Source organism: Oncorhynchus mykiss, chromosome 8 (genome assembly GCF_013265735.2).
Source record: "Oncorhynchus mykiss isolate Arlee chromosome 8, USDA_OmykA_1.1, whole genome shotgun sequence".
Lineage (NCBI taxonomy): Eukaryota > Metazoa > Chordata > Actinopteri > Salmoniformes > Salmonidae > Oncorhynchus > Oncorhynchus mykiss.
Genome location: NC_048572.1, coordinates 12,950,720 through 12,968,343, shown reverse-complemented (window position 1 = coordinate 12,968,343; position 17,624 = coordinate 12,950,720). Strand labels below are relative to the sequence as shown.

General features: G+C 42.4%; 1 protein-coding gene across 1 annotated transcript in view; it reads left to right on the top strand.

Annotated features, from left to right (window-relative positions):
• enpp1 (ectonucleotide pyrophosphatase/phosphodiesterase 1) overlaps positions 1 to 17,067 on the top strand; it is a 48,628-nt gene extending 31,561 nt beyond the window's left edge. Inside the window, exons 9-25 of the mRNA XM_021611574.2 lie at positions 367 to 476; positions 706 to 771; positions 902 to 974; positions 1,132 to 1,240; positions 3,882 to 4,013; positions 4,637 to 4,668; positions 4,814 to 4,941; positions 6,188 to 6,257; positions 8,971 to 9,058; positions 9,546 to 9,730; positions 9,982 to 10,021; positions 10,153 to 10,307; positions 11,506 to 11,641; positions 11,841 to 11,915; positions 14,723 to 14,858; positions 14,951 to 15,095; positions 15,487 to 17,067. Coding sequence (XP_021467249.2) covers positions 367 to 476; positions 706 to 771; positions 902 to 974; positions 1,132 to 1,240; positions 3,882 to 4,013; positions 4,637 to 4,668; positions 4,814 to 4,941; positions 6,188 to 6,257; positions 8,971 to 9,058; positions 9,546 to 9,730; positions 9,982 to 10,021; positions 10,153 to 10,307; positions 11,506 to 11,641; positions 11,841 to 11,915; positions 14,723 to 14,858; positions 14,951 to 15,095; positions 15,487 to 15,639 — 1,833 coding nt within the window. The 3' untranslated portion in view covers positions 15,640 to 17,067. The remainder of the gene's footprint in view (positions 1 to 366; positions 477 to 705; positions 772 to 901; positions 975 to 1,131; positions 1,241 to 3,881; positions 4,014 to 4,636; positions 4,669 to 4,813; positions 4,942 to 6,187; positions 6,258 to 8,970; positions 9,059 to 9,545; positions 9,731 to 9,981; positions 10,022 to 10,152; positions 10,308 to 11,505; positions 11,642 to 11,840; positions 11,916 to 14,722; positions 14,859 to 14,950; positions 15,096 to 15,486) is intronic.
• The last annotated feature ends 557 nt before the right edge of the window (positions 17,068 to 17,624 follow it).

Here is a 17,624-nt window from a genome sequence, read left to right as displayed (position 1 = left end):
GGGTCCAACGACTGTCAAGCCAATGCCTTAACAATTACACCAAGAGGTCTGAACCACTTGATGAGGTTTCTAGGTGTTAATGTCGCTACATTACCCCCTTCCTTCGGGAGAGCGTGCCCCTCACGTGTACATGCCTCTCCAATAGCCTAACAGGCACCATCTCACTTCTGACAACCAATGTAGCAAACGGAGGGAGCAGGAAGCAAACCCGGATGGCTGGAGTGAAAGGCAAACAGCGTATAGGGTCAGTTTTGATGAGTCTATAGAGCTATTAGAGTAGCTCTTTCTAGTGGTCTGTGGTTGTTTTGATGATCAGAGCACCTCCACTGTCTGTCTCTCTCTCTCTCTCTCTCTCTCTCTCTCTAGGTTTGGTTCACTGCCATGGACAATAACCTGAAATCAGCCACATTCTTCTGGCCGGGCTCTGATGTGGCAGTCAATGGAAGATTACCTGACTTCTATAAGAAGTATGACAAGTAAGAGACATGCGTAATGGTCTTTCTTATCCATGTTTGTTTGTCATAATAAAGAGGAGTAGGTAATTATCCGTTAGTGAATACCCCATCTATTTGTTTTGTAAGATATAAAGTATGAATGTGTTATTTGGAGGTGACCAGCATTTGCTGTAGTGTACTGTAGCAGTGTGTAAGCTATCCATAGTGATGCTTTCTAAAGTAAGAAATAAAGCAGTATCTTTTGTTTTAGGAGCATCTCATTTGAGGAGAGAATCTCAACCATATTTCAATGGCTGAACTTACCTCAAGGGGAAAGGTATGGTAATATGCTTCTTATAACCTTTAAATGAGCATCATTTTGAAGGACAGTCCAAACACTGTCGTTCTCTTTCATTTGATCGGACCTCACTATGTAATCAGAGTCCTTTCATTTTGTTTTCATGTAGGCCAGATTTTTACACTCTGTACATGGAGGAACCAGACTCTGCCGGCCACCGATACGGACCAATGAGCAGCCAGGTCAGATCCATCTCTATTCATTCAACCCACCAATCAGGTGGGGGGTAATTTATAACCAATCAAAGCAGACCCAGCAAAGGCCACAAAGTAGTCAGGCAGAACTCCTGGGCCTTGTATAACATGTGGTGTTATGAATGACTATATACTGTATTTGCAGGTGATTGAGGCCCTGCTGAACGTGGACAGGTTGTTAGGACTTCTAATGGACGGCTTGAAACAGAAGAACCTTCACCGCTGTGTCAATCTGGTGCTTCTGTCTGACCACGGTGAGCAGCATGTTGCCACAACACACAGCCGGATTGTCCTGTACACACAGTGGTCTCTGCGATCAACCAAGGAATCAGTAGCCTTGTTTTCTACACAGCATTCAGATGAAACAGTAGATTGGAAAGTGACTTGTTGTTTTAGCTCCTACTGGAGCAAAGGGCTTCGAGGGGAAATGTACAGTACAAGAGAAACAATGTTTCTCAGAGATAAGCACTAAGAAAGTCAAAGTGAAAGCAGGGGAGGCGGAGGTAACCCATTTAGTGTTTTTTGGCAAATGAAAAAAGACAAGTGGTTTACTTTATGGGTCTGCTGTAAATCATAAAGTGATGCGATAGTGAGCATCCACTACTACTTAACATGAAAGAGGAGTTGGTCTAGGGGGGAAAAGGGATGAAAATAAAAAGAGGAAGTAGCTGATTTTCCTACATCCCTAAATATTAGTGACTCATCAAAGAAAAAGAGCTCATATCGAGTCAGTATCTGGCAGCTAAATGATGGCTAACGTCCCTTAGCTGTTGTATAACGGCTGCACAGCTCCTGCCTAACCTCCCTTAGCTGTTGTATAACGGCTGCATAGCTCCTGCCTAACGTCCCTTAGCTGTTGTATAACGGCTGCACAGCTCCTGCCTAACCTCCCTTAGCTGTTGTATAACGGCTGCATAGCTCCTGCCTAACGTCCCTTAGCTGTTGTATAACGGCTGCATATCTCCTGCCTAACCTCCCTTAGCTGTTGTATAACGGCTGCATAGCTCCTGCCTAACCTCCCTTAGCTGTTGTATAACGGCTGCATAGCTCCTGCCTAACGTCCCTTAGCTGTTGTATAACGGCTGCACAGCTCCTGCCTAACGTCCCTTAGCTGTTGTATAACGGCTGCATAGCTCCTGCCTAACCTCCCTTAGCTGTTGTATAACGGCTGCACAGCTCCTGCCTAACGTCCCTTAGCTGTTGTATAACGGCTGCATAGCTCCTGCCTAACGTCCCTTAGCTGTTGTATAACGGCTGCACAGCTCCTGCCTAACGTCCCTTAGCTGTTGTATAACGGCTGCATATCTCCTGCCTAACCTCCCTTAGCTGTTGTATAACGGCTGCATAGCTCCTGCCTAACGTCCCTTAGCTGTTGTATAACGGCTGCATAGCTCCTGCCTAACGTCCCTTAGCTGTTGTATAACGGCTGCATAGCTCCTGCCTAACCTCCCTTAGCTGTTGTATAACGGCTGCATAGCTCCTGCCTAACCTCCCTTAGCTGTTGTATAACGGCTGCATATCTCCTGCCTAACCTCCCTTAGCTGTTGTATAACGGCTGCATATCTCCTGCCTAACCTCCCTTAGCTGTTGTATAACGGCTGCATAGCTCCTGCCTAACCTCCCTTAGCTGTTGTATAACGGCTGCATATCTCCTGCCTAACCTCCCTTAGCTGTTGTATAACGGCTGCATATCTCCTGCCTAACCTCCCTTAGCTGTTGTATAACGGCTGCATATCTCCTGCCTAACCTCCCTTAGCTGTTGTATAAAGGCTGCATAGCTCCTGCCTTATAGCACACAATCCACTATCAAACTCAATCATTAAGTTATTGTCTACAGATTTTATTGTACAAGTAGCAATTCAGAAATAAAACATAACAATTAACAGTGTAGCCATAGTGTATATTACCACAACATATTGTTTTGTTTATATGTTATAGTTCTTCTATTGAGTAACTTTTGGATTGTCTTCCAGCCTCTGGCCTGTACTCTGGGGTCTGCCATTGTGGGGGCATTTGAATGCTTACTGTCAGCCACACGTACTGTTTGTTTTGGCTGAGACAATGGATACTTCCAAAATGGCTCCCTATTCCCTATTTAGTTCAATACTTTTGACCAGGTCCTATAAGGCTGGTTCAGAAATAGTGCACTATATAAGAAATAGGGTTCCGTTAGGGACGCTGCCCTAGCACCTGTTGTGGGGGAATCACATGGCAGAGCGAAAACTTTTGTAAAACAAGGTCAGATTGAATGCTGAAACAGCTGTGAATGATTTAGCCAGGGAGGTTTACAGAGGAGAGGTCTGTAAAGAAGAGATGCTCGCAACATCTGCATAGCATTTGACATGTGTCTAGTCTTGTAATTATGTCATTATGCGTGTAAAGGATTAACGAAATGAAATTCATTTGGTGGCACCGACCGATGGCTACTCAACTGGCCTTGTAATAAGCTCCACGTTGCAGGGTTGTACATTTTGATGTCAGGTTTTTATAATAACAAATGTCATATGGGAATCTTTTTTATTTAGCCTATAACAATTATTGCATTGCTCTTGGGTTATTTTTTGTCAATGTTATTGATGTGATTGTGATCGATTTGATGTTTTGATTGATTGGGAAATGGAGGATATAATCCTAGTAACAATAATCTGTTTATAATTTAAAGTTAAGTCTGTTCAGTAAAAAAAAAAAAAAAGATTCTCTGAAATCTGGTACAGATTAGACCACTTAATTATGGTGCTGTTGAAGTCTTATACTGTCTTTTCTCATTCTCCATTTCTCTGCTCTAACTTCTATTGCTCTGACTGCCCAGTTGCCAGGAACAACAATACAAACAATGGCAATTGTTTTTTAAATGATGTGTGCGTGTGTGTGTGTGTGTGTTTACTGTAATTGCAGGAATGGAGGAAGCTTCCTGCAAAAAGGCTGCATTTGTAAGCTCGTACCAGGACAACATTGACGACTTCACTGTCATCCAAGGCCCTGCTGCGCGAATCCGACCCAAGAACCTCCCAGAAGACTTCTTCTCCTGTGAGTAACTGTTGCTGATGACTGTTGATGATGTCAACGTGTCACTTCCAGCTGTTTTCCTTCCTCTTCCTGGCCTTATGTTGAAACACCATTCAGTGTTACAGCTGGTCCCAATTCCCTCCTTCCCCCTTAGTAATGTGTAAGCATTAATTAAGGTAGAAGCTTCACCACTTCACTGGGGCAGCAGGTAGCCTAGCGGTTAGAGTGAGCTGGCAACTGAAGGGTTGCTGCTATCAAATCCTAGATGCCATTGCCTTAACCCCCCACAACAGCAGCTCCCTGGCTTTCCGGGTGTGGCAGCCCCCCGCACATCTCCAAAAACCTGTGTGTGTGTGTCTTTCGCAGGGGCTGGGTTAAAGTATTCGGTTGGACTATGTGTACAATTGACTAAAGTGATTTTAATCTTAATCGCACTGTACCTATGCAGACCATCCAGATCTGCAAACATAACGGGAGGGATACAGCATTTGGGGCCAAGGGGAAGGGGCAAAGTGTTTGAGGGCAAAGTGGTTGAGGGCCAAGGGGAAAAGGGTCAAGCGGTTGGGTCCAAGGGGTCAAGAGTGATTTGGGAAGGGGAAGGTCATGACCCTTGAGTTACCAACTGTCTGTTTTTATTCCCCCAGTCGACTATGAAGGCCTGGTGAAGAATCTGTCGGTATGTGAAGTTATTGTGCCCAGTTGACTTCTGTGTTAATAAGATGAATTGAAAAATGATTTGCTTGCCTTAGCTTATGTCAAACAGGCCTCTCCCTCTGTCCCTTCATTGACTCTCTGCTCTTCTCTTGCTTTGTGTTTTGAAGTGCAGGAGCCCTGACCAGCCCATGAGGCCCTACCTCAAAGAGCACCTTCCCAAACGGATGCACTTTGCTAACAACGTGCGCATTGAGAAGGCCCATCTCTACATGAAGCCTGGCTGGCAAGCAGCTCTGTATGTCATAACATAACTCTCTTGTTTGCTTTTTTTTTTTCATAACACATTTTGTTTTTACATCTTTATTCATACAGATGTGGGATCTTAATTTGAACATGAGTAAAATAATCCTGCAAATGGGAAATTAGCTTTGATAGGCTATAGTTTAGTTGTTAGATCTACTGAGAGAAAGATAATTCTGGGTTTTCAATGAAGGTATGTAAATCACAAGACTCATTCTCTGTGACAACCGATCAAATTAAGATATGACATCTGTAGGAACCGTATACAGTATGAACCATAACCCTCTTTGAAAACGCAACACTTTTTTTTATCACATAACCTAAGCTGCACTCTTGGCTTTACTCTGGCATTAAGCCAAAGTATCTGTTGTGGAATAACCTAAGTAAATAAGTACCGTTTTAAATATTTAATAGTTAGCCTACTCATCACGGTTCACTCCTTTTTCAAGTCATCAGTTCCAGGCTAAACTAAATCCACACCGGTTAGAACTACACATTATCCATTGACATTCACTTTAAACGTTGTGCCTACATGCACTTGTCCCTATATGCATTTCTCCCTACATGCACTTTGAAAGCAGTTACAGGTACTTGCAAAAGGTGATCCCACTTTATATTTATACGGAAAAGTACAAAAATGTATGCACTCACTACTGTGGGTCGCTCTGGATAAGAGCTTCTGCTAAATGATTCAAAAGTAAATGTTTAACTCTCGTTATGTTCGTCTGTTGCAATGAGACATTATTCGACAAGACGACTCACTAGCCCTAACTTGACCGCTGAAATTCTCAACAGCTGCCACATATGAAAAGTGATAGTTGGTCTCCGGTTAACAGAAAGCCTATTAACATACCAACATACATTTTGTTTTGCCCATGTTTGGGCATGTTTTTTACGGATGTCTTTATTGGGTGCTGAAAGCTGTTCCTTGTTGTTATGGTTGCCACAGTTGAGGATGTGAGCTATTATTTAGTTGGGCTGGTTTATACAGCTGTTCAATTGAAAACCCCTCAATTTTAGTGTTGTATAAATATATATAAAATACAGAACTCCGTGTCATGTCATTAGTAAAGATTGAAAAAAGTAAGGGGCCTAGACACCTGCCCTGAGGAATTCCTGATTCTACCTGGATTATTTTGGAGAGACTTCCATTAAAGAACACCCTCCCTCTGTGTTCTGTTGGAGGTGTGATGTTTTTTCTAGGAATGGAATAATGTTTTTTCATCTCTGTTCATCCACAGACAACCTAAGGAAGTCAAGTACTGCACTGGTGGATTCCACGGCTCGGATAACGTCTTCAAAAACATGCAGGTCAGGGAATGTACACATCCAGGGAAACCCATCCGAACATACTGTCTCTAACTAAAAAACAGCTAACGCTAATAGCTACATTACACTTGAATCACATGGAGATAAAAAAAAAAAAAACACAACTAATTTTTATTTTGATGTGAAGTTCTATGATGAAAGCACTACAGAGAGGTAGCCTGAGTCCCAGATCTGATTGCCATCTACAGATATAGCATCTTAATTTGATCACCCTTTTGTTGCTGATTTGTCACATGCGCCGACTACAGCAGGTGTAGGTAGACCTTACCGTGAAATGCTTACTTAACCAACAATGCAGTTCAAGAAAGAGTTTAGTTTATATAGTAAATATTTTTTTAAGAAAAAAAAAATCTAATCAAAAGTAACAAAAAAATTACATAACAATAACGAGTCAATGTGCGGGGGTACAGGTTAGTCGAGGTAATTTGTACATGTAGGTAGGGGTAAAGTGACCATGCATAGATAATAGCAGCATTGTAAAAACAAAGTGGGTGTGGGTGTCAATGTAAATAGGTCGGGTGGCCTTTGGATTAATTGTTCAGCAGGCATATGGCTTGGGGGTAGAAGCTGTTAAGGACCTAGACTTGGTGCTCCGGTACCGCTTGCCGTGTGATAGCAGAGAGAACAGTCTGACTTGGGTTACTGGAGTCTTCGACCATTTTTTGGATCTTACCACCTAGTATATAGGTCCTGGGTGGCAGGAAAAGCAAACTTAGTGTATTTGAGTTTTTAAAAGGCTTCTAACGTTTGTAATTTTCTTTTTTACATTTTTTTGTTGAATTTCTACCCCCTTTTTCATGGTATCCAATTGTTAGTAGCCACTATCTTGTCTCATCGCTACAACTCCCGTACGGGCTCGGGAGAGACGAAGGTCGAAAGTCATGCGTCCTCCGATACACAACCCAACCAAGCCGCACTGCTTCCTAACACAGCGCGCATCCAACCCGGAAGCCAGCCGTACCAATGTGTCGGAGAAAACACAGTGCACCTGGCAACCTTGGTTAGCGCGCACTGCGCCCGGCCCGCCACAGGAGTCGCTGGTTCGCGATGAGACAAGGATGTCCCTACCGGCCAAACCCTCCCTAACCCGGATGACGCTAGGCCAATTGTGCGTCGCCCCACGTACCTCCCGGTCGCGGCCAGTTACGACAGAGCCTGGGCGCGAACCCAGAGTCTCTGGTGGCACAGCAGAGTGGTGCCCTTAACCACTGCGCCACCCGGGAGACCCTACGTTTGTAATTTTCACTTAAACATTTCAGACTTGATTTGCAGAAAAATGTATCAACGCCTACAAAAAAGGATTATTAAAAAGGATTATTTTCCTGCTGTAGCAAACTGGCTCAAATTAAGATCCTACACCTGTATGGCCATTCTCAGGCCAAATGTCCCAAACAGATCTGGGAGCAGGCCACTCCAAAGGAGCCCCAGTTTGTTAAATCATGCCTGACATTCTTTAGGTTAAATCAAGCTGTGTCCTCCGAGAGAGTCAAGTCTCTCCCAAAGTAAACCCACTGCAATACCATCACCTATAACAGTAATGTCCTCCCATTTGGAGTTGTTGTTTTCCCATGTACATTTTTACTAGGTTTACTAGGTTTTACTAGATTTCTCCCCGTCTCCATGTTAGTCTTTATGATCGGTCTGTGTATGTTTCCGGCCTTAGAAAATCGCTCCCAAAATAAGCCTGCTGAAATACCATCCCCTATAACAGTATGCTTTGTTCCCATTTGTGTTGTGTTTTCTCATGGCTATGTTTACTATAGTTTACTAGACGTCTCCCTGGCACCTCCCTGTTAGTCTTTATGTTTATAATAGGTCTGTGTATCCTTCTAGATGTGGTCACACCTGGAATGTGTTGCTATAATTATCCCTGCGACTTTACTCGCTAACCTAAATAAAACAGGTGCATGAGACAAATGAAAGTCTGCTGAAAATATCTTCTGTGTGTCTTGCTGCAGACCGGAAGAAAAGCAGACATAGCTAGCAAGTAACAACATCACCTATTTAATTTAGTAGCCACCCACGTTTTAAAGGGGCAATCAGCAGTTACTACATACATTTTTGGACTTATAAATGAATTATGTGCCCATTGACTCATGAAGAATACAAGTTAAGAATGCCTCATCAACTGTCATACCCCATCAGAACCCAAAATATACTGTAAGTTTGTTTTACTTAAATGTTTGTAAACAAAGTAAATGTGACCAAACACTATACAGCCGCAACATGGTTAAAACTATCATTTTGATTTCATGGATGGTTAGTCCTTGCATCAATAGCTCTGAATTTGAGAGTGGTTGATTTCTCCAGCCCCAATCTCTCAGCTTTTTACTTAAACGAGGGCTGGGAGTCCCCTTGTTATTGTTTCTACTGCTGATTGCCGCTTTAAGGCTCATCTTATGATTATTTCAAAATGTTAATTGCTTTTCAACCCACCTTTTTGGAAGGTCATTTAAGTACTTAAACTCCCACACGGTTTACTTTTAGCTATTCTGATGTTTACACATGGTCTATTTGTGGTTTTGACTCCTTCGTAGGTGTAGGGAAATTTTAACTAAATGAGATGGTGAAATTGTGGTTACTTTGTTCTTCTCTCCATATCTAACATGTCTACTCCACTGTCATGAATAGCGTCTCTCTATCTATTTATGTGTCAGTTATTCTTGTGAAAATGAATTGTTTTTGTATTTTTCAGGCCATTTTTATCAGTTATGGACCAGGGCTGAAATACAAGACCCAAGTTGCACCTTTTGAAAACATTGAAGTGTACAACCTCCTGTGTGGTAAGCCTGTTAGTCAATGGACCATTTAACATGGGGACAATGTCCTGTTGCATAACTAGAAAGGATTAGCCTGGGTGCCAGTCTGTTTTCGCTCTCTTGCCAACTCCTGATGGAATTGTCATGCCAAAGGAGTGGAATGATATCTAAACAGACTGGTACCCAGGCTAAGTAATACTTCTCTAAAGTGAAATTATTTCAGCAGGCCGAACTGGCTTTACATTCATTATAGCATCATTTCAACCACTTCTATACAGAACTCCCAGGACTATTTCTCAACATTGTGATACGTTTCAAAGAGGATGTGCCAGTTGAGAAGGCCACAGCACCACCACTGGAAACTAAGTCCATAGTCACACAGCTATTCTGTACAGTTAGCCCATTAGATCAAATCTAGTCAGTTAAAGAAAATACCTTTTCAACTCTCTACTATCACTTTATTCCCCCCCCCCCCCCCCCGTCTCTATCACCCTCTCTCTTTGCCTGTCAGATTTGTTGGACGTTCCCCCTGCTCCTAACAACGGGACCCATGGGAGTCTGAACCACCTCCTGAAGAACCCTCCCCACCGCCCCGTGTACCCAGCTGAGCTCTCCTCTAACTCCACCTGTGAGGCCAGTGGCCTTGCCCCCTCTGACCACCTGGGCTGTAGCTGCAGCACCCGCACCAAAGCAGCGGTATGACCAGGGGGTACAATCAGGGAGGGGGGTGTATCCTCAAACTCGCACATCCATCCCCAGAGAGCAGGACTGGGAGGGGAGGGGTAGACAGAGGGTTTGTCCTGTCCATAACACTCTAAATCCTCAATGTTTGAAAGGTGCTTCATTGAAAACTAATATTTATCCTCACTTTATGATTGATAACCCAGAAGCACTCAGAGGGAGAGAAGTTGACAGACACACTAACATGCTGAAAATATATGTTTCAGGAGAAGACTATGAACAGGCAACTCATCAAAGACAATTCCAGTGAGTACACACTTCATGGGTTTCTTTGTAATGGCTTAGCAGTAAAAGCTTTGCCAAACACTCCAGTTAGCGTAATCATGGCTCTATTTTGTCTATAATTATGTTTTTTATCACACCCTCCCCTCTCTCAGTTTCCGGAACCAAGGCTCTTCACCTACCATATGGAATCCCTCGAGTTCTCCAGGAGAATTCTGAGTACTGTGTCCTGCACCACGCCGACTACATCAACGGTTACAGCAAAGATACTCTCATGCCCTTATGGGTCGCCTACACAATTAACCCACTGGTGAGTCTTTATGTGCTTGTGTGAACGACCAGGTTTCATACCCAGGTATGTGTTAGTCTGCTTAGCTAAAGCCGAGGCATTTGCTTGGGGGAGTTAACGCAAGTCTTCAGAATCTTAGGAAATGTTACCCCTCACGCGAGCGTGGTTCTAAACCACCTCCATTACACTCTGGCTCTCTTTAATGTCTACAGATAGATAGTATGTTGTGTTGGAGATGCACTGTTGTATTATGTTTCTCTGGTTAGTGTTTCTCTGGTTAGTGTTTCTCTGGTTAGTGTTTCTCTGGTTAGTGTTAGTGTTTCTCTGGTTAGTGTTTCTCTGGTTACTGTTAGTGTTTCTCTGGTTAGTGTTTCTCTGGTTAGTGTTTCTCTGGTTAGTGTTAGTGTTTCTCTGGTTAGTGTTTCTCTGGTTACTGTTAGTGTTTCTCTGGTTAGTGTTTCTCTGGTTAGTGTTAGTGTTTCTCTGGTTAGTGTTAGTGTTTCTCTGGTTAGTGTTTCTCTGGTTACTGTTAGTGTTTCTCTGGTTAGTGTTTCTCTGGTTAGTGTTAGTGTTTCTCTGGTTAGTGTTTCTCTGGTTACTGTTAGTGTTTCTCTGGTTAGTGTTTCTCTGGTTACTGTTAGTGTTTCTCTGGTTAGTGTTTCTCTGGTTAGTGTTTCTCTGGTTAGTGTTTCTCTGGTTAGTGTTTCTCTGGTTAGTGTTTCTCTGGTTAGTGTTAGTGTTTCTCTGGTTAGTGTTTCTCTGGTTAGTGTTTCTCTGGTTAGTGTTTCTCTGGTTAGTGTTTCTGGCTAGGATATGAAATAAGTTGTAAAGATGTGTGAAGTGCTGTGAGCTGAGCTGCTGCCTGGCCCTGCTAGCTGGCTGTAGATCTTCCTAACTCGTGCTGGCTTTCATAGCTTCTTGTGTTTGTCATTATGTGGTGAAAACCTCAATGTAAATCAGGACGTCTCTCTACAGTATATCTATCCCTGGCGTTCGTTCTCTCAACATCCTCCTTTTATTCCATTACTTTCTGTCTAAAAGCTATTAAGAGGATGGAAAGTAGATGATTCATGGTTTTATTTTATCTGAGGAGAAGGTAACGGGAAAAGCATTATCCTAATGTATATATTGAGTCAACCCTGCAATAAAGAATGAAACTAGGTTCACAAAACTAATACCAGAGCTCAAGAACTGGAATCATCTTTCTCGTCCCCGTCAGAACAATGTCCAGCCACTGAGTCCAGTAGCGGAGGCCTGTGTCCGTGCAGACGTCCGTGTGGCGCCGCTCTTCAGCCAGAACTGTGTCAGATACAAGGACAACCCTGCGCTGTCCTACGGCCTGCTGCATCCACCCAGTGAGTACATGGGAGATTACACCCCAAAACCTTTTGTTAAATACCTACTCCATATTACTGTACATGCATATAGCCAGCGGTGCATCAGATTCTAACACTAAATCAGGACAGTTCTCATCCAACTTTTGAAGACCAGTTGATGATTTAAATGAAGTGTGTGTGTGTGTGTTTAAGTGATTAATTCATGTTGACGTTTCAGATCTGGGTGCCAATGGAACAGAGGCAGAGTCACTACTCACCAGCAACATTGCGCCCATGTACCCTGCTTTTAAAGGTGAGCAGGTCAAGCTAGCTGGCTAAGAGACAGATACATCTCAGGTACTGTGCAATAATAGCTCAAACACTCAACCAGGTATGTGTGATTTCTTATGGACATGCAGCTTCAGGAAATGACTTCTTAGGACACAGTGTGTCTTTGCATGGTGTATGTATAGGCCTACTATAAGATTTCTCACTGGACTAATGGGTTTGTTTTATACTGATCAAAAATAGAATAAAATACTATGTAAAGTGTTAATTCCATGTTTCATGAGCTGAAATAAAAGCTCCCAGAAATTGTTCATATGCACAAAAATATTATTTCTCTCAAATTTTGTGCAGAAATATGTTTACATCCTTGTGAGTGAGCATTTTTCCTTTGCCAAGATAATCAAGCTACCTGAAAGTTGTGGCATATCAAGATGCTGATTAAACAACAATTGCACAGGTGCTCCTTGTGCTGGTGACAGTAAAAGACCACTCTAAAATGCAGTTTTGTCTCACAACACAATCCCACAGATGATTTGAAGGAGCGTGCAATTGGCATGTTGACTCCAGGAATGTCCACCAGAGCTGTTGCCAGAGAATTTAATGTTCAATTCTCTACCATACGCCGCTTTAGAGAATTTGGCAGTACATCCAACCGGCCTCAGAACGGCAGACCACGTGTAACCATGCCAGCCCAGGAGATTATTCACCTGCGGGATAGTCTGAGACCAGGATCTTGACCTGATTGTAGTTCGACTGTTGTAACCGACTTCAGTGGGCAAATGTTCACCTTTGAAGGCCCCTGGCACACTGGAGAAGTGTGCTCTTCACAGATAAATCCCGGTTTCAATTGTACTTGGCAGATGGCTGATGTGGCGTCGTGTGGGCGAGTTGTTTGCTGATGTTAACGTTGTGAACAGGGTGCCCCATGGTGGCGGTGGGGTTATGGTATGGGCAGGCGTAAGCTATGGACAACGAACACAATAGCATATTATCAATGGAAATTTGAATACATAGATACCATGATGAGATCCTGAGGCCATCACCTAATTTCAGCATGATAATACACGGCCCCATGTCGCAAGGATCTGCACACAATTCCTGGAAGTTCAAATGTCCCAGTTCTTGCATGGCCTGCATACTCACCAAGGACGCTCTAGATTGGAGTGTACTACAGCATGTTCCAGTTCCCGACAATATCCAGCAACTTCGCACAGCCATTGAAGAGGAGTGGGACAACATTCCACAGGCCACAATCAACAGCAGCCTGATTAACTCTGTGAAGGAGATCTCGCACTCCATGGTTGGTTGGTTGACTGGTTTTCTGATCAACAACCCTACTTGTTTTCTGAACGGTATCTGTGACCAACAGATGCATATCTGTATTCCCAGTCATGTGAAACCCATAGATTAGGGCCTAATGAATTTATTTCAATTGACTGATTTCCTTATATGAACTGTAACTCAGTAAAATCTTTGAAATTGTTGCATGTTGTGTTTTTGTATTTTTGTTCAGTGTCGTTTCTATCAGTTTTACTTTTACTCTTAGGCTTACTCTTACAGCATGTAACACTCCCAGCCTGCATCTCTATTCTATTTTGAACTAGCCTTGGCCAATTAGGTATAAATTTCAGCCCAAAGATCCAACAGCTGAGATAACGTACTAGGACAGTTTTTCCCCTTGTATTTCCTGTTAGATCGTACCATTTTTCCTAGGATCTAAGGTTCTAGTTGAATAGTGGAAAAAAGCTGACTCCATAGTAAATATTTAACTCAACAACAAGCTGTAGATTTAGGAGCAGGGTTTAAAACTCTCACACCAACTGAGAAATCTCAGATTGGTCTGTCAACATAAAAGCTTCCCTGTGAATTAACATGGTAATCTGACCATGGTCATAGTGAGCCATATTTATTCAGTAGACATAGGATCTCTGTTACATTTTGTCTAGGGGACAGTAGTGTACAGTAGTGGTGCAGCAGGGCGTTACCATATCAGGCAGTGGTCACGGTAAAAACCCAGCCCACTCCCTAAGCTCTCTTTTAGTGTTTTATTGTTCACTTTCCATTCTGTGTAACTGGCTTGACAAAAGTGATTGCTTGCTATGCTATTCTAAAGAAGGGGAGTTTGTTACGTTTAAAATCCCACCCCATTTTGTACTCTCTGCTTGGCACGTAATGTCATTTGTGAGAACATGAGCACTCCTGATGCAACATTCCGATAACAACTTGTGGTGTAGTTACTCATAGACCGTCAATGTGTTGGTAGTAGACCTAAAAGGTGTGTTCCTGACTTTCCCAGACAGACAATGTTGCTAATGTGGTGTGGGGTCATGTCTACTCTGATGGAAAATAATAGCAGAGTTTTAAACACTGGGCTGTAGGATACTGTTTGGGACTCGGTTATGGGATAGCGGTTAGGATGGTACAATATGATGCCATCTTGTGGGTTCCATATTGATGAAAGGGAGATGCAAATGGTTGTTACTTTTGTTGATGCCAGTGGACACAGGTAATCCATCATGAAAGGGGTTTATTAAGTATGATATGTCATACAAGGGGATTTTGTTTTTTAAATCCATGAACAGAAGCACTCTGTGGATAACTTTACAAACACTCACTGCCCTCTGGTGGCAAATGGTGAAAGTCTACAGAGTAGAAATGCTGATCTAGGATCAGCCCCCAACACTGTCCATTTAATCACATTTATTATGATCTAAAGGGCAAAACTGATTCTAGATCAACAGTCATACTCTAAGACATTTTTGTGAATACGGGCCCTGAAGACATTGTTCAGTGACTTCTTGCTTTAATAAGTATATGATTGTATGTTTGCAGCTGTTTGGACGTACTTCCATGACGTCCTCCTGGTGAAATATTCCCAGCAGCTGAATGGGGTCAACGTTATGAGTGGACCTATCTTTGACCGGCACTACGACGGACACTTTGACACTCCTACAGTTAGCACACCACAGTAAGTGTTCATCATCCATGCGTGTTGTTGCTTCTGGCTTTTTTTGAATTCTCAGTTGTACATGAACATGTTTCCATCTTTCTCTCCTGCAGACATGAGGCTCCCATCCCCACTCACTTCTATGTGATCCTGACCAGCTGTGGAAACTCTTCCTTCTCCCCTGCTGACTGCCAGGGTCCCCTGGAGACCACCTCCTTCACCCTCCCCCATAGACCAGACCACACTGAGACCTGTGCTGTGAGTCCCACCGCTCTGGCTGGCTGTCCTACTCTTTCCTACTGGGCCAGCTGAAAAGCCTGTTGAGGAAATGTAACATGTCAACAGACCAAAGGATGGCTGAGATAATCAGATCTGGTTTAAATAGATGCTGTATGTCAAATACTTGAGCAGCACTTCATTTAGTTAGCCGTGTACAATGCAACCAATTAAATCGTCTCAAATGTGCACATTTCAAGCTAAATCAGCTGCACCCGAAATATTTTCAGGAATTTCAAAGTATTTGATTGTGTATTTGACCTAGGTCTGGAGATCATATGGGATCCTCTCTAGTTTTGCTGTTTGTAAAGATAATCTATGAATATTATTAGTGACTCAGCCCTCCTTTTCCTCCTCCTCCCTGTCTCCTCAGAATGGCTCAGACTTCCAATGGGTCCAGGAGTGGGCCCAGTTCCATGCTTCCCGGGTCCGAGACATAGAGCTCCTGACTGGACTCAGCTTCTACCACAACAGGATATCAGTGGAGGAAACGCTACAGCTCAAGACATTTTTACAGACTTTCTAAGATCCCAAGAAGTTGCCTCCGGCAGGTTTTAGTACCATATTTTGTTATCGCTGTAAGGCCTTACTACACATATGCAAGTAAAAAGGCACGGGCTAAATGTGTAGCCTTGGATCCCATTAAATTAAAAAAGGTGTAACACTTATATTTAAGTGCATAAAGAGGGAAAAAAAGCTGTACTGTTTAAGTGAGAAATTGCTTGAACCTCAATCATAGACTTTAAACCAGAAAGGCATACACTGAAAGAAGCCAAGTTATGACACATAATATAATAGACCGTTGTCTGTTTGGACTTGAGCCAGAACACTGAACCAAAGAAGTCATCATTACAGTGCATTTCGAGAGTATTCAGACCCATTTTCTTGTTACAATATGACATTTACATAAGTATTCAGACCCTTTGTTATGAGACTTGAATTTGAGCTCAGGTGCATCCTGTTTCTACAACTTGGAGTCTACCTGTTGTAAATTCAATTGATTGGACATGATTTGGAAAGGCACACACCTGTCTATATAAGCTCCCACTTGAACCCAATTGAACATCTCTGGAGAGACCTGATAATAACTATGCAGTGACGTTCCACATCCAACCTGACAGAGTTTGAGAGGATCTGCAGAGAAGAATGGGAGAAACTCCCCAAATACAGATGTGCAAAGCTTGTAGTGTCATACTCAAGAAGACTTGACAGTAAACGTTGCCAAAGGTGCTTCACCAAAGTACTGAGTAAAGGGTCTGAATACTTATGTAACTGTGATTTCAGTTTTTTTTTTTACATTTGCAAAAATGTCTAAAAACCTGTTATTACTTTGTCATTATGGGGTATTGTGTGTAGATTGAGGGATTTAAACAAATCTATTTTAGAATAAGTCTGTAACGTAACAAAATGGACAAGTCAAGGGGTCTAAATACTTTCCGAATGCACTGTAGATCCATCTACCACTCTGCTGAACACCCCTCTTTCATCCCAGAAAAACAAGGGGAAAGAGTGAGAATGGAAGAAAATACGAGGAAACCGGCATATAAATAGGAATTCTATTTGACTAAGTGATTATAATAGCTGGGACATTCTCAGGAAACCTCAGACATTCTGGAATGCAAAAGTTAGTAACGGACACTGGCCGAAGGCCTGAAACACTGCCAAAGTGTTTGACTCAGATGTCTGTGATTCGGAGAGTTGGCTGAAAGACATGGCATGGGTGCTCAACAGAAAGTGTTTAGTCTACAAGAACAAAAACAGGAAAACCACACATTCCACACACATGTTCATGGTTGCACTTGCCAAATGGTGTCATTGTATGTTTGACTAGATAGTGTTTTTATTTTGTTAATATCAATGTTTTTATATATTGAGTATATTTTTATTGCTCTGTCACTATAAATTAAAGGTTGTGAAGTTGATGTGGGGAATTGGGATTAAATTCTTGACAGGACTATTGGTGTGTGCACATAAGTATGTGGTGTACATGTGTTGTGGTTGCAAATACATGTACATGTGTGTACTTTGGTCGTGACCGGAACTTAAAGTAATACCAAGATTAGCATGACTCTAAAAGACAAAGTATACAGTGTATGAAACAAGATATGCAGTACATGACATCCAATGTACAGTTGAAGTCAGAAGTTTACATAAATGAGTTTAATGACTCCAACCTAAGTGTTTCAACCACTCCACAATTTTGTTAACAAACTATAGTTTTGGCAAGTCGGTTAGAACATCTACTTTGTGCACGACAAGGAATTTTTCCAATAATTGTTTAGACAGATTATTTCACTTATAATTCAGTGGGTCAGAAGTTTACACTAAATTCACTGTGCCTTTAAACAGCTTAAATTCCAGAAAATTATGTAATGGCTTTAGAAGCTTCTGATAGGCTAATTGACGTCAATTGGAGTGTACCTGTGGATGTATTTCAAGGCCTACCTTCAAACTCCGTGCCTGTTTGTTTGACATCATGGGAAAATCAAAAGAAATCAGCCAAGACTTCAG